A 23,122-nucleotide genomic window follows, 5' to 3' on the forward strand; every position below is an offset into this window, starting at 1 on the left:
ATTGATTGATTGATTGATTTGTAACAAACTCACTTTTTTCTGATTTGACAGTGAGAGCCTAAAACCCTTTTAATGAAGAGAAACTGTAGGAATAACCATATTTTATTTTGAGGTACCGGTAATGAAATATTTCTGCCTCTTGAGGCATATYTGTGCTGTCAGAACACTTGGAAAATTACTTTTCAAACTGATTTCTGAAGGTTCAGTCAGAAACCTTTTCACTGCAGATCCTGCTGGTTGTACCTGTTCTCAGAACGAACTGATTTTGTGAGATTACATCTGACTTCCATCTGCAGACTGAAAGTTTCATCTGACACAATGTCTTTCTGGCCTGGTGGGGGATTTATCATATTGACTCATAGGCCAGAGAGTTCAGGCTGTTCTTTCCTTATACCTCTTCAATGCACTTTTTTTTCTTCCTTTCTTTCTCCAAATCTACCCTGTGGAGAGAAGACATGTGAGAAACCTATGAGTGAAACAAGCATGGAATTGAATCCGCAGAGGGGAAAGTGCTCTTTCTTTGGCTTCTCGGGCACCAAGCATTGTTGTTTTCTATATAACCCAGCACATTTAAACAAAGTGATCGTGCTTCCAGTTTTCACATGTATTGTCTAATACATTTTTATTATGGGGTTGAGAAACTCAGTATAACTATGGACTAGTGTGTGTTATTAGAGCTATATCATCTCATACTTGTGTTGTTTTTCCCCTTACTCCTGTTTCAGTACAGTAAAGACGCTACAAAGAGTTAGTCAGCTGAGTAAATTTCTCATCGATCCATGTAGAAACCCTGTGGCAGCTCTGCCATGATACCGGTAATGTAGGTTTTTTTAATCTAAAAGCTCATCTCACCATAAAATCAAGGTGTGCTGCAAAAGTCATTTCCCAATGCAGCAACTTAAGAAGGATGGAGGATGCTGTCAATAATTTTTTACTGGATCATTTTACTAACATACTGAAATCAGACTTTTAGTCAGAAACATTCATATATCAAATGAACTCACCAATATTTTGATTCTTTCTGTAAATATGATGAACTCTACACTTAACTGCTATTTATTGCAAGTATACACAAACACACATAAGGAAACAAACACTCGTTAGAATATTTTAAAATTAGCTTATGCTTTAAGCAACTTAAGCATTTCTAGATAGCATTTTGTCATTTTATGCCAAATAAAATGCAGTTTTAAGCAAACCATTTGAATACTTCTCCTTTAAAATGATAAATTTGAACTTTACAAGACAATAATAGAACAGAAGAAAGAAATTAAATGTATCCAAAATTAAAAGTATAATACCTACTGGATTTTAGTTAGCTTTAAAGTAGTTACAGTTGGCCTAAAAGCCTGGCTCCTATAGASAGTTGAATCTCTTTTGAGCTGAATCTGCATAGAAAAATGGTATTAAACAGGGTGTGAGAGGTTTCTGTCAATGTTTTTGAGTTATTAAGAAGACAACTGGAATGGATATTCTTCAGGTGAGAAAAATAGCCAGTAGTTCACTCAGTTGTCTTCACCTGCTGGAGATGCCTCTCCTGTGTAACGGCACAGCAAAAGACTCAACTGAACATCGGTACAATGTTTTTAAAGACATCCTGTATTTCAGGATCCCCAGGAAGAAAAGGCGGCTAGACCTTTTATTTCCAAACTTTGTTCACATCCCAAGAGTCGGGTTCTCAGGAGAGACCATTTGACTTCTCTGCATTGTAACCCATAGACTACTAAACACTGAAATACAGCAGGTCTTGTTTTCAGGCCACTGTGGATATTGAACTTATTGGTTTTTCATGCCTGTCCTGCTCACTAAAATGTATCATATTTCACCATTTGGTTTTATCCACTTTTTTGTCAACACAACGGAACAAACTAATATAATGTCTCATAACAACCCAAGGTGAACAGCGCGTGTGCCTGGAATGATGATCTGAATTTACTCTGTAAACACAGTTGACAAATGAGGCTGGTAGCTTTTTGGGAATGGACAACATGTTGATGAAATGTAATCAGATTTGGGTTCATGAGCCTGATCTGTTTCTTTCATATTTTTTCATCATACTAGCATTCACCAAATATGTATGCACATCCCTGATGCTTAGCTTGTTTTAATCAAAGTTAGAAACGTTCTTTAGTGGCCAGAGAAAATGTTGATTTAGCTTAGGATCTTTTCGAGTGTGCACATAATTATTATGGGGCGGCTGTGGTGTAGTGGTAGAGCAGCCGGCTTGGGACCCGAAAGTCTTAGGTTCGACTCCCCGCCATACCCACATGTCGTGGTGTCCTTGAGCAAGACACGTAACCCTAACTGCTCCCCGGGCGCCTCACATGGCTGCCTGCTGCTCCACTTGGGTGTGGATGGGTTAAATGCAGAGCACAAATTTCGTCATTGTGTGGAAACATACACTGATGACAAATAAAGCACCTTTACTTTATAATCTAGATGCCAATTAAAACTGAAGGTTAATTCTTAAAAGGAATAGATTTGTAAGACAAACGAGTAAGAGGGAAAAACAATTAGGAGAAAATGGAGTTTGGTTGAATAATAGACCAGTTAGGGAAACCCGTTTTCAGGTTCGGGGGTCCAGCTCAAGCACTTGTGCCCTGTTTAAAAAAAAACAAACAATATTTATGTTCAGCTGCTGCTGGGGGGTTTCGTGCACGTATCCTCCATTCACCAGGATAATTACTAAACAAACTACAGCCCCGTGATATAAACAAGCTGCTGAACTATTTTAAGATGCTATTACATTTATGCTACCCCCCCCCCACCCACCCAGATCATCTCTGCTCAACCAGTTCAAATGCAATCAACACTTAAAGGAAGTATGTCGTGATGGTGTCTGTAGTTAAGATGCAATAAATTCTCAAGCAAAATTTCCAAAGTTCATTGGATTTCTGTATTGCCCATGGTTTCTTATACAAGTCAGTTTTTTTTATTACAACGGCAAACCTTTTTACAGCTCGTCTTCACACATTGTTTGGCTTTTTGTAYGACATAATTATGTCAACAGTGATTGGAGATGTGACATCGGACATTTCGATAAGAGCTTTCCCACAAGGTAAATTTGCCAGTTGGGAAAAGGACCAAACGTGCAAACAAATCATCAGAAACTAATTTTCCTCTGTCTGTTATTGTGCATTCTAATGCTGATAAATGAATGTGTCACTTTGGTAACAGGCCTCATGTTGAGCAGACTGGTGCTACACCAGTTCCCAGCTTATCACATCAGTAATGGTCACAAGACTTGAGCTGTTTCCACATCAGTTTTCCATCTAAATGTGTTTCTCTCCAGTGGTCGGTCTCTCCTCCCCCCCAGTGGAAAGCAGTTAAATCCCACAGAAACAACGCGGTCTTTAGATCCAATTGTCGAAAACATAAGGTCCTAAGTGTTGTTGCTGATTGCCAGATGACGATTGAGCTGCAGGGTGCACATTTAGAAGTGTCTGAATGGGCTTCGGTTTGTTAAGTGAGATGGGTGTGTGCGTGTGTGTCTGCATATTTTTGTAACAGTTGGGCTGTTTCTCAGGGAAATTGACCTTTGTCCTTGTGTGGTGCTGCACTTACAAGTTTTCTTGTCCTAGAACAGCTCTTTGACCAATCTGCTCAAAAACACATGCGGACTATATTGTGCTTTGTCATTATTTCACACAAGTGTTATTTTATTTACAATACCTGACACCAATGGCTTCATGGGGTCCATAAATGTTGAGAATTTTAGGCCACAATCGGTGAAGAAACATGCACGGTTTGTTTCTAAGGCAAGTTTGAGCAGCTGAAATGAAATAAATTTATACATTTCGTAACTGTTCCATCTGCAATGTCAAAATGTTTATTTTGGAATGTATAACTTATTATAGGCACCTTGTATTTCATTATAAATAAAGCTTTGTACAAAGTAAAGACCTCAAACTAGCAATTTCCTATGTATCAGCTGAATGGTAAAAGTAAATYATAAGAATCATAAAACTTACTTTTTAAAGTACCTCAGTAAGTTCAATTTAACAGGTGAAGAATGTCTAAAAACTATTAAGATTGGAAAACACAATGCAAAACTGAACAAACAACACAAGTTGAAGAACCAGAGCATTTGTCTCAATTAAAAAAATACATATTTTGAGGTTTTTGGTTCCTGCTGAATCACAAAACCAACAAGTAAGAAATTTTTTCAAACAAAACCTTTTTAAAAAATGTATATGAGACTGAAATAGTGGATGGGAGAGTGTAAAGAATATAACTCACAGATGGAACATTGTATTATTTGAACAGCTGAAGAAGGAAAAGCTGTAACATAATTAAGACACCGATTTAAAATGGTTTATAAAGGTGACTATTGCCTCAACATAAAAGGAGCAGAAAACATTTACATGTAAATTTATGGGCTGGCTAAACCGTTAGCGTTTCCAGATTTTTATCATGACTTTAATGGTTAGTTTAAAAATAATCTTCTGATGAAGTGACCATCAATACATTCCTTTCAGCAAAGTCTTGTCACCATTTTTCCATCCATGTCTTTGATTAGAGTCCCATTTAACATAGTGTTATCTGTGCAAACACAATGGACCACTTACCTGATKAATTAATGTTTTTAAAAAAGGAATCAGCTCAGCTAAAGCTGTGTTGATACTAAATTCTTTTTTTTTCCTGTATACCCAACACTTTGGTTTTGCTCTAAAGGTTTAGACACGCACCTGTGCACACAAGCTTTTGTTTTTTTGGTCCCTCTGAGAGTTAAATATCACTGTAAACTGTGTCCTCCATCCTGGTTATTGCTTCCCTATTGTCCACAGGCTTTGTGTGCAGGGTCTTTTTGTGTCAGCCTGGCTGGAATTGGCCTGTTTACTGTGATTAAATGGGGGGAAAGGAGTTTGATGAGGACTGAACTGGTCCTCTTTTAGACTAAAGAAATGTTGCAGTGCATGCTGGCGTGGCACCATGCAAGGGTAAAGTTGTTTTGGAATGAGCTGAGCRTTCCAAATAAAACAAATAAATACATTTATCTAAATAAGCAATTTTAATGGTTACTGGAAGTCAAAGCTAACCAGGTTGCACAAAATGTACATTAAAAGAGGTTCTTTGTAGAGAAAAGTATATGGCTTACAATAAATACAGTTTTAAATAAATTTGCTAGTTAAGATGAGGTCTGTAAATAATGGATTTTTTTGTGCGCCGTGTTGAAATGAGAGGTTGGCAAATTTTTAATGTCAGGTTCATGTTAGTGGCAGAGAATGACACAACTAGTCACACCACAAAATATACTTAACTGAAACCATAATAACATGTTCAGTCATCTTGTTTAAATCCATCCTGCTGTGATCTGATCGTATCTTGTTGTCTTTACAGGTATTTGGTGACTATTATCACTTCCGGCATCGCACTGTGGTTAAGAGATCGCTGTCAGTTCACAGAGGGACACATGTTCGACTACAAAAAGATCCCAAGGTAAGAAGTTAATCTTTGGGGTTTTAACTCTGGATGTGTTTCTCTCTTCAGCCCAACTGTGAGGATGAATTGGGCTTTAATGTTTTGCCCGAGGGTTTCGTTGAAATAAAGATGTGGGATTAAATCCCCAATTAGTGATCAACCTGTTTTACATCTGGAGATTTTCCTTTGATGTATTAAATTCCCTAATTATTCCAGCCCTACAGATATATTCAAAACATGTAAATCTTTGCCTACTGCTGGAAAAATATATATAGCATAACAGTGATTTTGCTGTGAAGTTAAATTTTTCTGATTTCTTTCTTTTCTGCCATGTTGTTTTTGTTTTAATGTTGGGACTTGAGACTTTTGGTCCTGTGTTCCAAGCAAATGGCGTGGATTGATTTCAAACAGCTTCTTTTTCCACTGAGCAGAAACAGAATTATAGCTTTCAGTTGAAAGAGAGACTAATAACCATGTTGAAACGAAACAAAACACAACGCCCAAAACAGCTATACGTCTACCCTGATACTGTCACAGGGAAGGTTATTAATTGAACGTGATGGCTGTTTTTTATGGTGCTCCATAGGTCACAGCCAACAGTGCTGCAGCTTGGGAGTAAATTTAAACGAGTGCTTTTGACAGTTGGCATTCCCAAAGCATGTTGAGTTACAATAAAGAAACTTTACTGTGGTTTCTTTCATAGCTAATAATACACATTGAACAGACTGGTTAAGGATTGTCTGCTCAAGTATTTTAGGTATTTTTAGGAGGGAGCTCACCCTATGAAAAAGCTTTATTCCATTTTCCATGCTTTACAAGAGCATCATAAACCTGCCTGGAGGTAAAATCTGGTACCTCTGTGAATCTGCACTGAGCTGATGCTCAGCGGGAGTAGAATAGCCTCTGCTGGGTTTGTTTTGCATACACGTTAGAGCTTACTTCCCCTCTTCTCTGGGATTTCCTCTAACATCGGAGCTCCATTTCCTGTTGTTGAATTCCTTTTTTCCCTCAGCACCTCAGAAAAAGTGGAGCGTTATCAGACCCTTGTGCCATTATGAAGAGAATCAGACCAGCTGTATGAGAATTGGTCACGTTTAGTTTTATTTTCAAGCTTATTTAATCTTTGCAAATGATGTTCCTTAAAATTCCCTGGATCCTTCGACTGCGTCAGTAAATTCCTGCTACTCTGTTGCAACTAACAACGTGATTAACACTTGTAAGCAAAGCCAATTATTTCAAATTGTTCTTAGTTTTTGGAAAACACATTTTTAAACAGGCAGATTTTTTTAATCCTTCAGAGCCAGTTTGCTGCTTTTTAAACTAAGTGAGAAGCTTCAACGTAAGACTAAACTCTCTTTGAAGAGTAATTCTTTACAAAGTATCTGAAACTCTGCCAAATTTAATAGTGTGTTGACAAAGTTCTGTCAATAGAGTCTGTTCAAGATTTAAGGTTTTGAGTCTTGTCTGCTACTTCCATGCTGTCTTTTTTCTCTCCTGTTCTGTTGTTGCTTTTGTTTGTTGATGCGAGACATTTACTTCTTTTCAGTGACCGTTCATAATTTGTCAAGCTGTAAGGAAAGTATACAGACACAGTAGTACGCTGTGACTCAGTAAGCACTAAATTTAATAGTTTAGTCAGCATTTGTTTACTATAATCTCTTCTTTTCTGCACTAGCAGGACCACTAGCAATTCTGACTTTTAAACAAGGTATAGCAAGAATTTAATTATCTGTGTTCAAACCAGTGGCAAATTTCTTTATGGTAATGAAGCTTTATGTTAGAGTTGCAGTTTGCCTTAGGGGAAAGATGCTTTGTTTGTGTAATTTAGAAGGACAAAGGAGTGGGTGGACAAAAGAGAGTATGGAGATTTTGTTTGCAAGACAAAGACTTTCCACCCAAACACAAACCAAAGCAGTTCATTTGAACTTTAGCTCTTAATTGGATAAATATGAGAATATGATTTTCAACTATTTTTCATGTTCAAAGCCTTCTTAGATAATATAGTAAATATATTTTTCATACACTTTTTTAATGCACTGTCACATGCTTTAAAACAAAAAGAATAAAAAAACAATGTTGCATAATAAAACTGAAAAGCTAAAAGTAGACATCTGTGAAGCCAGACATTAAAAATCTTTTTAATGGGCTTTAAAAGTTCGGCCATGAGATACGTCTCGCATAGTTTCTTGTTTACTGTTTGTTAATAGACATATAAATTTACAAAACAGTCCAGGCGAGTTGTTTGTAAATACTCTAAAGTGCATTTAGGTAGACATATTTCTGTAAGTCTGGGTCTTTGTTGTGTGAAAACTTGGTGAACTTGTCTGGACTGGTAATTTGTGCTTTAATGTATCAGTGCTTTAGAACTAGACCCAGAGCCATCATCAGTAATACAACAAGTAGTGGAAAATTACATCTTTGGGGGKTTTTTAATTGACATCCCAAAGAGCTGAGTGGAATGACTGGTTTTAAATAATGGTTGGAAACTAGAAGTGTTGGGATTTTTGCGGCTGTAAGCCTACAGTAACTACTGCTACTGAAACTCCTCTGCACAAGCTGGAAGTCATAAAATTTATGGTTAAAATTAGTTGTTCTGTTACCATGAAGTTGGAGTTATGTGTTAAAGTTTGACCTTGAGATTTTAGCATAATTCAATAAAAACTACAGAAAAAGGGTAACCTATTTTTTTTAAATAAATAAAACATTTTAGGGTTTATTTTAGGTATACATTGTAAATTTTTAGTTTAACATTTAGGAGTTCTCTTTAATCCTGTTTTTTATTAATCTTTAACAATTTTGCAACCTGTTTGAGTCTAACATTAGTTAGAAGAAGTTATATATAGTCAGGGTAAGCATGTAAAGTTGATTTTTTTTTATAGCTTTGATAATTATTTTAAAGCTTATCAAGCATTCACAATATTGAGACAATACATTTTTTCATGTACGTCTTTTGACATTGATGTTGTTCTGCACATTTTGTGCTATTTTAACAGTTTATACATCAAAGCAGCTCCTTCTGGACATTCTGGCTGTTACCTTTCATATTTCAGCAATTTAAAAAAAAAGGTATTTGGCCTTTTCAGCCATGTTGTTTTATCATTAAAAATGAACGACGCTTCATTCAACATCCATAAAACCCTTCAAAAATGTTTATAAACAGTTTCTGCACTTTTCACCATTTGTTCTGGTTTTGCTGTTTTTTGCTTCCTCTGCTTTGTTTTTTGTGCTAAATCTAACTTTTTTCTGATTTTCAGCTGTTTTTCTGCTCTTTTCAGCTATTCTGTTGATTTATAAAAATTGTACTTATTTTAGCTTCTGTCTTCAAATTTAAATTTTTATGCTTATTTCAGCTGTACTTCTCCAGTTTAAGCTTCTTTTTACCTATTTCAGCCATTTTGTGTTGTGATTATTTTAGCTACTTCTTTTAACTGTTTAATTCAATAATTTGTCTTTCTGCTTCTTTGTATTAATTCAACTTTTCCAGCAATGCTTTTATCTACTTTTCTTCTAAGTTCAGCTTTTTTTTTGCCTATTTTACAACAAATTGCATTATTTTGTACATTTTTTTCTGCAATTATTATTAAGCATTCATGCTGCATTTTCACAGGAAATGCAATTTGTCTATTTGCATTTTAGTTAAACATTAACTACTTGATCAGTGTGGTTGCATTAAACTGTTAATTGATTTTTATGCCTGATTTTGTCATTTAAAATCTTGACATGCTGAAACATAACCAGCACTGTCAGCTTGAGAAGGTTACTCACACCAGAGGCATCCTACGCATGTGTGAAACCAACGTGTTAGATGTGATTTGAAAAACTGGAAAAGGGAAATCACAGAATCGGTCTAATGACGCAGAAGAAAAAGTTGAGTTTTAGTCTTAAAAGGAAATAAGCGGACATAAATGTGGGAAACATTTGACAAGAAAAAAAGTCACCGATGATGAAGAAAATAAGAAACTAATATTCAGTTCTGCTTTCTACTGAAGTGGCCAAACAAAAAATAAAAAAGGAAACATTTCACAAGTATAATTCAAGAAAACTGCATGCTGTTCTCAAAAAATGAAAATGGATGGCAGTGGTGGTACTTTACCATGTGTAGTAGATAAGATTTATTATTTTTTGTATTAATTTGAACTCGTAATTTTTTTTCTTATGCGCTTCGACGTGTTAGATTCACAAATGTTTGAAAGTGGTTTTTGTTTCGTTCATGCCTGTGATCTTCTGGGTGCAACATGCTGGCTCTTTCCTGTCGTTTAGCCACAAACATAAGTGCTGTTAGTGGAAAATCCACCAGCACCTTCACCCATCTTTGTCAGCAAGAATTCATTGACATGTGTTTGCATTCTTGACTGTGTCCATTAATTTTGTGTTTTTAGTGTGAAAGCAGTCAGTTTTATGTCTTCAGCCGTCACAGTAGCTCCTCATGAGACTGACTGATTCCTGTGGAAAGAATCAGAATAAAAAATCTCCACTAAGTGATTGAACTCTGACATAAACCTCTCTGTCCTTTGAAGTGATTATTTTGTTTTTTCTCCTTTTATCCTGAACCGACATCGCTTCAGTGTAACAGTTAATGTGACCTTCATTACTTCTTTCCTCCTCTTCCTTGCGAGTCTCCTGTGATCTGCAGAGAGATGTGCTGTAATTTAGTTGCCCTTCACTTCAGGTGCTCCGTCCTTGCAGCAGGCAGTTTTCTATCTTCCTCCTCCAAAATGTTTTTTTTCTCTGCGACTCGTCTACCCAGGTGTTTTGCTATACTGCAAGCACAAGGCAACAGAGGGAGTTATATTCAGGGTTATTTTCACTGTATGCCTTCCGCTTCTGTCAACAACTTCTGCAAGTGTTCCCACATTGTGAAGGCCCTGCTGCAGACTGCTATATTGTTATGCATGCTGAAATGATACCTTTTTATTTGTATGTAGATGTGTGTGTGTGTGTATGTACATAGCTCCTGATACTCTGCATTTTTACACCAACCAAAAATTTTAATGAGTCTTGGCCTGCTCTGGAATTCAGCAGCGAGTCTCATTAGTGGAGAGTCTGCCATGCTCCTGTGCCTCTAATCTCCGTCTTGTCAGCCGTCATCCCACTGAGCATTAGGATCTCTAATAATTCATTTGACATGATGACACTCATGGACAGTGCATAATTATTTTATGTCCTTTTCATGTTTGAGTGGGAAAAGCAGACGTGTATTAACTGTGTGTTTGAATCCTCTTTTCATTTTTAAGGTAACTTGGGCAGAGCAACAGGTGTCAAAACGGAGGAAAAAGAGAGATACYGAAGTGGAATTTATAGACCCCAAGTATAAAGAACAGTGGTACCTGGTGAGTATTAACATCTGAGTGAATGAAGATGTGTGTGTTGAATGTTACTGGGACACAATTTAGGACTGAACCGTTTCAAATAAACATTGGACAATAAATTTATAAGTGTATATGATGTTAAACTGAGTCGATAGGCATCCAGAGATATATTAAAATATGATTTTTGTGTGAAATCCTGTTGACTGTCTTGGTGCCAAAACAGGAAACAAGATGTGTCACTGTTTTCATCTAAAAGATTCTGGTTCCACTTTGGTGTCCTTCATAAAGATTAAATTTAAATTATAAATTAATAAAAAAGCTCTGGTGTGGTGCAGGTTTACTGTTGTTCATAAAAAGCACAAAAATAAAATGTAGCTCACATCAGGGGTGATTTATTTTGAACTGGTCTTGTTTTTATTGGATTGATTTTTTTTTCACTTTGGTGTCCTTCATAAAGATTAAATTTAATTATATATTAATAAAAAAAGCTCTGGTGTGGTGCAGGTTTACTGTTGTTCATAAAAAGCACAAAAATAAAATGTAGCTCACATCAGGGGTGATTTATTTTGAACTGGTCTTGTTTTTATTGGATTGATTTTTTTTTTTATACATTTGACTTGAGGAATGCCACTGATACATTGGCCTGTTAAAAGCAGCGGTAACAACTCTTGAGACTTTCTGCTCAGCACCTCTCTTCAATTACTGCACGGTTGCTCCAGGCTGTAGATGATTCATGGTGATGCAAAACAGACTTCTTTTAAAAAACAGCTGCGCTTTAGCAGACTGTGCTCCCCATGAGTTGTAGTTAGTTAGCGGAACCTTGACAGAAAAGGCAGAGAAAGACCAACACGGCCTGTAGTGTTACTAGTAGTAATACATTCTGCCAAGATGACAATACATAGGACTTATTATATTCCACTGGTGGTTTAAATAAAAGATCTGAAGTATAAAAGCACTTTTGGTGTTTTCTAGTTTCAGATAATGACAATGTCTTTCACAGTCACACAGAATTCAAAATGTTTGTAGGAAATTGTTTGTCTAACTTTTATTTTCTTATTTCTTCAAAAATCAAGTTATTTTTCTTTTTGACCTGTGTAGCTGGTTGTACACTCCATATTTTTAGACCTAATTAGAAGTATAAATGCGTAGGAAAGCTTGAGTCGCTTTGACAAGTTCTGCTCCTCTGTTAGTTCTGTAGGTGAGCTTGAATCTCAGTAAGTTGAACTAGGTTGAAGGTMTGTTAGCAGGATGTTGTTTGTGACATGCTCATGTTCGTGCACTTTTTTTTAATATACAGTATATCTATATATTTTTTTAATTTACTATTTTATTTAAAAAAATCTGAATTTTTTCAGTAATAACTGTCACAGAAAAGTCTCAAAGCAAAGACAAAGTAAGTGCGCTGAAAAGGAGAAGATGCAACACTTCAACCACGGAAGGACTTTTCAGCCTGTAAAATCACACCTTTCTGTGGTTTAAGTAAAGATGTTGCATGGTTGACGAATAAACTTAGTTCTGTCTGATCAGCGACACTCACTTGTGCTTCAATCCAAGAGGAGAAAGCTCTGAATGACACATCAGACGCATTATATTTTAATGCTAAACTTTGAAAAGAGCGCCTTTGAACTGCATGAAAGCCAGACGTAACTTTTGATAAAAGGTCAATTTAAATGTCAAAAGTCATCAAAAAGCATGCAGAATGATTACCGCCACTTCACAGTTAATTTCCTTTGCTTAGTTGTTAATAAAGAGACTAATGAGTTCAAATGTAATACTTATGGGCTTAAAATACCTATTTTTGCTGCCTGTCACTTTCCCCCTTTTTAATGTGACAGTTTTACATAGCAGCCCACTTTCTCTGATGTCTTAGTTGAAATCTTTTCATCTTGACATTTCAAGATAAACACAAGAGCTTAAAATATCCCTGTTTTAATTAAATTCAACCTAATTTATTGCTTTCTTCCTCCTCAGTACAACAACAACCACAATGACTTAAACGCAAAAGGTGCGTGGGCTTTAGGCTACACAGGAAGAGGTGTAGTCGTGTCCATCCTAGATGATGGAATAGAGAAGAACCATCCGGACCTGATGCAGAACTATGTGAGTATAACAGCAAACACATCAAAAGCACATATTTCTAATTGAAAAGGAAGTGGCTTCCAGCTATCGAACACTTGATTTGTTAAATAATAATGAACCAGCCGTTTTTGCATCTGACAATACCGACGCTTCTGTCTTTTTTTAAAGGACCCGGAGGCCAGTTACGATGTGAACGATGGCGATCCAGATCCTCAGCCTCGATACACTCAGCTTAATGACAACAGGTACACAGATTGCATTTTATTTTGTCTTATCCTGAAAGTGGAGGATATGTCAAAATAAAATTAATAATAAATTAGTGTTAGATTGTTTTTTTTCACTTTAGGTGGCTGATGGCTATGTTCATTATTTAGTGATAAAGCTTCAGGTTGTTTATCTAGTGTTGAATGTCTGCTGCTTTGTGAGGAAGTTATTTGAAGTTTTTATTTTTTTTTCACCCCTGAATGAATTCTCATCACACTCGTTTTCTGGATTCAGTTTTTTTCAAACCCAAACGCCACCGCATCTTTTCAGTCTGGGTAAAATCTGTTCTGGTATTTATTTAAAGTATTGTCTGAAGGAGACGGCGTTATTGCGGCGGCATCTCCAGATGACATCGGGGTGTTGTTTATCACTGCAGTTAGGCCCCACGGAGAATTGGATTGAACAAAGTTCATCAGCATTAATGAAACAACAAATCTCTTGGCTTGGAAAGGTCCTTCCTCATCTTCCTTCGTCCTCACTGCCTACCTCCTCCTTCACTTTAATTCCTGATTTGCAGTAATCTGCTGTGGGCTTCTGGCCTGGGAAGCTGTTTAACTTGAAACTCAGCATTATTGCTGATGATAAGCAGAGAAGATTGGTCTTTGGCTTGGATGAAACTCTGATGTCTCYATCTTAGAGAGATGTATTTGGCTCTGTGTATATGGCAGCCAGTCAAAGCTACAGAGGAACTCACATACTGTCACTATGCTTATGACTTATCTGGAAACAGGGAGGCTGTAGCTGTGCAGATGAATTCAAACTAAAAATAGAATTTACTTGTTTCAAACCACGTACAAAGAGTAAAGGTTTTGATGTATAGGGAAACAAACCACAATATATCATGGGTTTCCAATGCAGACTGGTCGAGTGTTTCTTATACCACTGTCCTAGAAAATTCTCTCACCATTAGAAAAACCTTAAATGATTGAATTCTGTGTGAGAGCCTGTTGGAGAACTGTACTGGTTGTGCAGCTTCACGCATCTAAAATCTGTGCCAAAGCAAGTTTAGGCTCCTCTGTTGACTCGTCGTGACACAAAGTCCAGCTAAGACCTTTCTTTTTGAGGTTTGTCTTTCTTCGGATGATCCTGTCAACAGTCACACACATCTCGACTCCAATTGAACAGCCCCGTGTGTCTTAACTCTGACTGGATCAATTGAGACTGAGTATATCTGTGTGTGTGTTAGTGTTTGTGTTTCCTTAACTTTACAGTGGTTTTGGTTCATGATGCATGTGTAAACAACATGTAGGAGGGCACGAAACGGCGTAAGCTTGTGTGAGACTGTAGCTGACTGTTTTCTGCAAAAAAAAAAAAAAACCCAACTCAGTTTGCTTTCATAAAGCTGTCTTTCTTTCCCAGCATACAAGCAGCAGTGAGCTCCACTTTACCCTTATGTTTATCTAAAGCAGCATGGGATCGACTGTAGATGTTTCTCTTTCCAGGGATTTCTCTGGCCTCTATCAGGAACAAAAATGTGCCAGTTTACCCACCTTCGTTATACTCTGACGTTAGTTCATTTGAACTATACAAGTTCTCATCTATTTGCCTTGTGTGACAATAACATTTAAAAATAATGAAAAATATCCAGCACACGGCTATAAATAAAATAACCCACAGATCCAAACAAGTTGGTAAAGTCTAACTGCATTAATTTCTTTTCTGGAGCAGTGCTTTATGCACCTCTCGTTTCTGAGCTCTATAAACATCATCAGATCTTTTGTGCTGGAGGCCAGCTCATTAGTTAACTGGCAGCACCATTAACAGACCTAAGAATGAACAGAGCGAAACACTTGTTCAGATTTACCTTTGAGGTTTAGTGAAGCCAGGAGACTAATGAACTGCAAATGCCACTATCCGTAGCCTCAAGATCCTCAATGATTTTTTTTTCCTAATGTAATTAAGCTCTAATGCTGCATGAAGAAAAGTAATGTGTCAGATTTTGAGACTGGATTTTTAAAGAAGGAAAACACATGAAGTATTACATATTTTATTAATATTACAATATTAATAATAAGAAACATAATTATTTTAGTATTTGTTTATGCATCACAGGAAGACTGGTGTCTTTTTTATATAAAGAGTCAGAAAAACAGATTTTGAAGTAATTTTTATTATACTTTCATCAAAGTATGGACATATTATGTTATAGTCTCTGTACATCCCTATGTTCGTAAACTCTCTCTTGTCTGGACCTTAACTTCTGATCTACTCCAGATAATTTAATAAAACCTGAGACACACATGCATCATCATTAGCTGGAGTGTCGTTTACACTTTGCATCACCTCAGCTTCAAGGTCACAAATCAAGGTCAAAGTTAAAGTAAGGTCTTTGCATGCTAGGGCCGTTAACTTCTGATCTGCTCAAGATAATTTAATGAAACTTTATACATATATAATATGTAACAATAGGCTTAACAACACAGTGTTGTGATAAATGAATGACACCAAAGGAATAACGATGTCACAATGCACTAAGGCCTAATCAGTCATTGTAATCATTCATTATGTGCCTTTGGTCCTACAGCAATTCAGGGGTGATGTGCAGCGGTCACACACGAACCTCAGATTCCACATCGAAGATGGTATCTTGTGTTAGTGATAAATGTTTTCTTCATCATTCCAGAGTCACAGTTTATGAAAGAAACATTGCTCAGAATTAGTATTGCTTTGAGATAACAGTCCATTGCTATAGATTACTGTATATAATAGTTTGTCTCTGGGCGTATAATGTGCCATATTCAATACTATTGTTTTCTTACCTCTCTGTTGCTTTGCAGGTTGATATAAATACTTGTTTTTTCTTCTGTTTTCAAAGACACAGTGTAGAAACATCTGTGTGACAGTTGGGCATCTCTTCAGCACATCCTCAGGAAGGCAGTTCAAGTTTTCTACAATGATGATAGTTTTTCCAGCTGTGGGTTTAACCACTGATATCATACTGTTGGCCTCAAGCTCACTGAACTCAGCTAAAGTTGTGGAAACCTGCCTGTTGTTCTCCGTATTGTCTGCAATTGGAAGCTTGTTCTCGTGTTCAGAACAAGAGTTTAGCTGAAAGTACCTTCTGTTCACTTTAGTTTTCTGTTATTGGGAAGTTGAAATGACTGTGCCATTTATAAGGAGTGAAAAGTGCCCCTTATTTTCCTTTTACTTGAAATAATTAAGACTGTTGAGAATAGATAAAGGCATGAAAAGATTTAGTCAAATCACATTCATCTTCCCGTAACTGCAGTCAAATATGAGCCGAGTGTAAAATTAATGCTGTTAAAGGAAAAGTAAAATGATTTACATTATGCTGGCATGTCAGAGTCAGGGACATCAACACTTTGTTCAATCAATCAAACAAACAAAACTACCAAAGCAGTTTAATGTTGAGCATATATTTATAGTTGAGAAAGAAATGGTGATTATTTTAGTATTCTTTAGTATTACACATTCAGGAATTACAGAAGTTTTAATTGAGCTGCACATTTTAACAACTGACTGAACATATCTGCACTGAGACGATCTCCTGTACCACACCAGTACCTCTTTAGTTCTTTCTCTCTAAACCCTGATCCTCCTGTTCAAACCCATGTCTTCTCTGATAACTTCATTCTTGTCAGATCCTTGGAACTATAGAAATGAAGACGATTAATTCTTCCTGTCTCGTCTTGCTCTCTTTATTAGAGCACTGCTTGTTCCTTAAACCTCATGATTGCTCATCCTAATGACAGAAATTACCTTCTATTAAGAAATAGAAGTATTCTGTTTTTGTAAGTTTTGGCTGCAAAGTATTAAAGGCTTTAGTACGGGTTTCATTTTCTATAACCTAATGACAAAAGAAGACAAATAACCGTCCTACACTTAGAAGATATTTCTCGCTTTTCTRAGACAAACGGTTGATTTTAAACATTGCAATCTTTTTTTTAAATGATAAAACATTTTTATTTTGAACAAACTACCCATCTTGCCATTTTTGTGCAGGTCTCAGGGGATCAATAAAAAGTTTGTTTATGAAAATTATATGAATCCTACGGTTTGGCCTTCACACACTAAATCCCAACCTATTTAAGTACCTGAGAGAATTCAGACTGACAGTTTATCCAGGTGCTTTCTACCACAAACATCTGGTTTTCTCCCATGATTGATTTATACAATCAATGCCAAACTATGCTGAAGGTATTCGAAGAGCACATGGAAACTCATCTCGCCCCTGAACCGCAATTTGTTGATTCTTTAGGTGGTTTGTCATCTACGAGTTGTAGTTTATACTTTCTCCGGCCAAAAAAAGCACTTTTAGGATCTTTAGTTGAATCATAGTTTCAACGTGCATAGTTTCAAAAAACTTGTTTAAACTTGTTGTAATAATAATGATAATAACAATACATCAAACTTGTATAGCACTTTCTAGGACACTCAAAGACAGTTGATGGTGGTAAGCTACAATGTATCTAAACGTAAGTGTAACATATTACTGCTTTTATTTTTATTCTGGCCTTTGTTACCATTTCTACTATAATTTTGTTTGTTTTTCCAGTCATGTAAAAGTCTAAACTCTGGTTTCAACAAGTGTGAGAAGTTAGATAACATACTGAGTCAGCTTTATCATTTCATCTGTGCCAGGAAAATAACTTCCCAATTCCTGATRACAGTTCTTGCATAATCGGGGTCCAGAACTTCACCTCTTAAAAGCTTTTTGTGCTTATTATAAATCACTTCTCGTGTTGATGAAAAGTAACGAATACTGAAACATAAATTATAAGGAAAAGGTTCCGCTGACCACAGGAGAGATTAGCTTGTGCGTGTCTGGCATCTCGCAGCAGACACACAGCTCCTGTTTATTATCTGCCTCACAAACACAGATGCTTAACAACATAATACTCCAAAGTCAGTAGACTACCACTTCTGGGAATGTTCTTGTAAATTTCTGTGGAAAATTGCTCAAATGACGTTTTTCTTGTCTGTGTGTTTGCCTTTTGTTGTACACAAAGTTGTTTTAAAATCTAGCAGCGGTTCTGTTAACATGCTCCAGAAGGATCTTGGCTCCTGCGCCCTGTAACACGTTGGAGATGTTGTGTCGGTTGTTGAGTGTGGAATTGACGTTAACCTTTCCCCTCCCGATGTCTTAAGGTAACTCAGGGGAGTGGTAAATAAATTCCAATCCTCTAACCTTTTGTCAGTAAATCAAGTCTCTAATAAAAACATAAGTGACTTTTAATTAGTACCGTAGGCTGGGTTAGACCCTCCTGTGACCTTAGACCCCTCATTTTGTTTTGGTCCTGTTTAAAATGCACCTCTTGCAGCACATTGTACAGCTGATTAATAACCAGTATTATCACTTTTGGCAGGCTACAAACCAAATATCTATAATCTGGTATCATCTTGATGTCTKTTCTGTCTGTGGGGGATGTTGGCTGCTCTTTTAGTGTTTAATTATTTTGTTTTCGGTCTTTGAAAGCCACAGAAAATGCGTCATCAGAGGCCTTCTGTTTCAGATGGTTCCTTCAGCTTTAAACGAGTTGCAGGGAATCCAGCTTTCTTGGCTTGGAATGGCTGCAGTCCAAAGGGATTGTGCTTTGGTGTAGAGGACATTGAGGGTGCATATCTGGCAGAAAAGGGTAACACACCTGACTGGAATGTGATCATCGACTCGTCTAAAGCAGCTTTTTGGACCTGTACGCTGTGGTGCCTAGAGCTAAGTCTTACCACAGGGGCTCATGTTTAATGAAAATGGCAAACCTAATTTACTGCTTCCTCCCAGGTGGTTTGTCTTTTTCCCTTGCTTTTATACAGACTTTAAGCAATTCAAGTTTACTAATGCTGCAAAGCTGGAGATAATGCACAATGGATTGTGTTCATTGATGAATTTGTTTGTTCAAAGCTATYGGGGCCAAGAACCTGTCTCCCTGTGTTTGTGTTGTCTCACTCTGCAGCCTGACCACAGTTCACGGTGAAACCAATCATTTTCCCTTCGACCTTTAATAAACATTTATCCAGCCCGTGGGTACGTGTACAGTAAAAGGCTGTGTCAATAGGTGGGTGGCACTTACAAGGATAARATGTTTCCCTTCTCACTTTTATTTTTTTTTCTCTCTTATTCAGGCATGGGACAAGATGCGCAGGAGAAGTAGCAGCAGCCGCTAACAATGACATCTGTGGAGTTGGTGTAGCCTACAATGCAAAGATTGGAGGTATGATGTGGATGAATAATTTGATCTCGCAGAGGCAAACGTTTAACTGACAGAACAGTCAAATAGTGTAATGATATACAAGCCCTGCAGTGCCTGTGTTATTTTCACTTTWTTTCTCGGGCACAGCATGTCACTAAATCTTTTTAAGCATCACCACAGTTTGCTGTAAGTGTATTGGTTTTGCATTGAGTAACAGCTCCGAGATGTAGTCTGTGAAATGACACAGCGCGATAGCTTTGATTCGCTCAGCTTTAATTTAGTGTCAGACTCACTCGCTGTTCGTAGTTTGTAGGAAAAGCTGGTGTAACTCATTCCTCCCATTCTGCATCCTATCAACAGTGAGGGGAAACATTTTAAACAGCTTTCAGCTCAAAAAAACCAACACCAGCAACTGCCGTTTATGTGGATGTTGCTGGTTTGGGCTTTGTTTAGTTGTAAATCGCTTTTAATAAGCTTCACAAGGACTGAGTTTGGATCAGACGTCTTGTGTTGGATTGCTTTAAACTTCACCCAAGAAACTAATCAGTCACAGAACAAAGTAGTGACAGAATTGTAACAATTTGTTCCAAATCTTTTTTATTTTTATTATATGTGGACGAGTGAAGGAAAATCTACAATCCAGATTTAATTTTTATCATGTCACAAAAAGCTTAAGTTGTTTGTAATAAACATTTAAGAGGTGACAGAATTTGTTGGTCTTCAGTTTTGAAGTCTCAGACATGCTGCTAACAAATGTCACACAGCGTCTGTCAACACAGCAGCGTAACAAAGATTAGGGAACGCCATTAAAATGATGAACTTTTCTGTTTAGTTCTTGGTTTTACTTGAGTTTTCAGATGTTTTCCATCCTAAAAGCTAAACTTATGAAGCTGTCTTTAAGCCTGTCAACTTGAAACAAATCTTTACCACTAATTATCATGCTATGGTTCAAGCATCCTCGTTTAAAAGTAATAAAAAATTAATTTGTTTACAACTGTTTGCCTGTGACAGAGAACTAATTGCAGTAGAATTATAATTTATGAGAAGATACAAAAGTGATGCTGTGCAAGTTGAAGTTCAGAAAAGGAGAAATGTCGATCATCTGAAACAGTCAAATAGCTTCACGCGTGCAGATTTACCCAACAGTTGGCAGGAAGCTTCAGGATGAAATGAAGCCTCATTTTACAGATGTTGATTAAACCTTTTAAAAAGAACCATGAGTGTTACACTTAATGTTCAGCCTCAGGGACATTAAATAGTTTCGCTMAAAGCAGGCTTCCACAAACATCTCATCTACTGTCCCTCTGCTGCGATTCAAGCTCAAGATGGTCTTTTGATTTTAGTGGGAGAAAAATATATTTCAGAAAGATTTTTGTTTTTGTAAATTGTTTGAACTTTAAAGTTGCGTACTTTTAAATCAACCTCTTATTTTAATCAGAAAAACAAAATAGAAGGTTGTGAAACTTGAATATTTTCTGTTATTTAAAAGAGATATTAGACACTCAGAGAAAATATAACTGTGTTCAGTTATTTGCTTTTTCTCAGGTTTCTTCATTACTTCTATTTCCTTTCTTTAATTTCAGTTTAGTTGGAGTCTCTGTTCACGTCTCTAAAAGTTAAAATCTGATACAATTTACTCTCAGAGTTGCTCTAATTTCAGCCCCCCCCCCACCTCCCCCAAAAAATGTTTGCTTTTATGCTTTCATCTCTTAGATGAATTTTTAGTCCCAGAGGTCTGCTTTACACTGGAGGAGATAGTTCACCCACAATTCAGCTGATCTCATTCCTGTTTTTTACAACCAACTCAAGCGCTGAAGAAAATCAATAGAGATACAGTTTGAATTATTTGTTCAGGTCCATAGTGGTATCACAGTGGATGCACAGGAAATAAACAGCAGCTGTGCACACTAAACAGACATCAAAAGGACACCCGTATAATTTTGTAAATTAATTTGTAAATATGTTAAGAATAAAAATGCCTTGTCCTTTCACTTTTATGTACATTTTCAAGTTTGAAACATTCTATAAAATATCAAATACACTACATATCAGAATTACAGTGTTAAACATGGTGAACTCTGTTATTATTGTTGCTTTTTATCTCATCGTTTTCCTTATGATTCAGTAAGCCCTAAGCAGAAATCTGCTTGGTAACGTGGTTGCAGGTGTGCGGATGCTGGACGGAGAGGTGACCGACATGGTGGAGGCCCAGTCTCTCAGTCTGAACCCTCAGCACATCGACATCTACAGCGCCAGCTGGGGCCCAGAGGATGATGGCAAAACTGTGGATGGACCCGCCAAACTGGCCAAAGAAGCCTTCCTGCGAGGAGTCACAGAGGTGGGAGTCCGATTGTGTGACAGAGTTATTTACTGCCCGTGTGTTGCTTCCTTTCAGCTGTAAGTAATTGAACTGTTCAGGCATGAGAGGACACCAGTGGGAAGAACAAAACGGTTTTTGACCTTGACATTTATGAATGGGAAGTAATGTCCTCTAAAAACCACCAGGGAGAAAAATCTGGGAAAGTGAATAAGAATCAGCTCTGGTCATTATCAGTTTTTATTTATTTAGTTTTTATGTTTTAAGCCTTTTGTTTCAGCTGAAGAGTAACACTTTTAATAGTTTTAGCTATCATGTTGGTTTATTATAACCTCGTGCTTTGAAAAAGTTTGATTTAAGCKTTTACCACAGCTTTTATCTACAGATACACTTGAGGTGAATTTTTAAGTTAGTCTGTCTGCATCAATCTGCACAGCGGTCTGCATATTAAAGAAGAAAAGGAAGCACAGAGGCATGTCAACAATCCTGTTCTTGATCACAGCCTTTTGCATTGAGCACAATGGGACTACATGAGAAGAGTGCAAACCAACAGATTAAAAATACAGATTACATTCTGAACTGTCACATCTGCTCTTCATAAAAAGCTCTTGATCCAAAGAGCGTTGACTCTTGTTGTGGAGCTGCAGCGTTCAGGGCTTCTGCCATAAAGCTGATTGGAACCACTGACACTGACTGCTGGGATAATTGGCACGGTGACAGCACTGTCAGATAGTAGTTGGGTGGCGCATAGCTGGAATTGATCAGTGCAGAGAGTGATGGTGCCACTCAATACAATAAAGCAGCTCTTAGATGAAAATTATTGCACTTCAAARGCTGAGAGCTGGGATGATTTATTACAAYGAGCTGTTGTCATTTTGATCCTCTTTGTATTGCACTGCTGTCATGCAATATTTAGCTCTTTACAATTTACTGAGTGACCACCCAGGCCTCTGCGGTGTAGGCCCAGTTTTAATGGGGCCCTTTTTGAAGGGCGCCCTAAAATGAATTTTCCCTCCTGTAATTGGGATTCCTATTAAAGACTGAATGAGATTTTGTTCTTGTCTGTGTACCGTTACTCTGCACCGGAATTAAATGAAAAGAAGTGAGGTTTTTTTTTTCTGTTTCTCTGAATGTACTTTTCTCCTCCCCTCACCAGGGTCGTGGTGGTTTAGGATCCATTTTTGTGTGGGCTTCAGGGAACGGAGGAAGGGACAAGGACAGCTGCAACTGCGACGGCTACACCAACAGCATTTACACCCTGTCCATCAGCAGCACCACACAAAACGGCAACGTCCCCTGGTACAGCGAGGCTTGCTCCTCCACCCTCGCCACCACCTACAGCTCGGGGAACCTTAATGAGAAACAGATAGTGAGTCGTGGCTGTCTGCAGTGTCCTCTCTGTCTTTGTCTGCCTGGTCTTGTTTCCCTCACACGAAGCGTTGGCTTTCACTCAGAGTTTTTCCCCTTGGTTTGTGCTGAAACAAGGAGACTGTGTGCTCCTAAAGTAAAGTTTAGTAGATCTGCTCTCCCTGTAAAAGAGAAAAAAATACTTTTGCCCTGAAGGAATTATCCAAGTGTGCAAA

The 23,122-nt window shown here is 37.3% G+C and overlaps 1 protein-coding gene across 3 annotated transcripts in view; it reads left to right on the forward strand.

Annotated features, from left to right (window-relative positions):
• furina (furin (paired basic amino acid cleaving enzyme) a) overlaps positions 1-23,122 on the forward strand; it is a 71,201-nt gene that overhangs the window by 34,506 nt on the left and 13,573 nt on the right. For all 3 annotated transcript variants that reach the window (XM_014028110.1, XM_014028117.1, XM_014028122.1), the window contains exons 3-9: positions 5,341-5,439; positions 10,656-10,751; positions 12,702-12,830; positions 12,978-13,054; positions 19,155-19,243; positions 21,388-21,560; positions 22,696-22,908. In XM_014028110.1, the coding sequence (XP_013883564.1) occupies positions 5,341-5,439; positions 10,656-10,751; positions 12,702-12,830; positions 12,978-13,054; positions 19,155-19,243; positions 21,388-21,560; positions 22,696-22,908 (876 nt within the window). The remainder of the gene's footprint in view (positions 1-5,340; positions 5,440-10,655; positions 10,752-12,701; positions 12,831-12,977; positions 13,055-19,154; positions 19,244-21,387; positions 21,561-22,695; positions 22,909-23,122) is intronic.

The sequence above is a fragment of the Austrofundulus limnaeus genome, unplaced genomic scaffold, assembly GCF_001266775.1.
Source record: "Austrofundulus limnaeus strain Quisiro unplaced genomic scaffold, Austrofundulus_limnaeus-1.0 Scaffold5, whole genome shotgun sequence".
Lineage (NCBI taxonomy): Eukaryota > Metazoa > Chordata > Actinopteri > Cyprinodontiformes > Rivulidae > Austrofundulus > Austrofundulus limnaeus.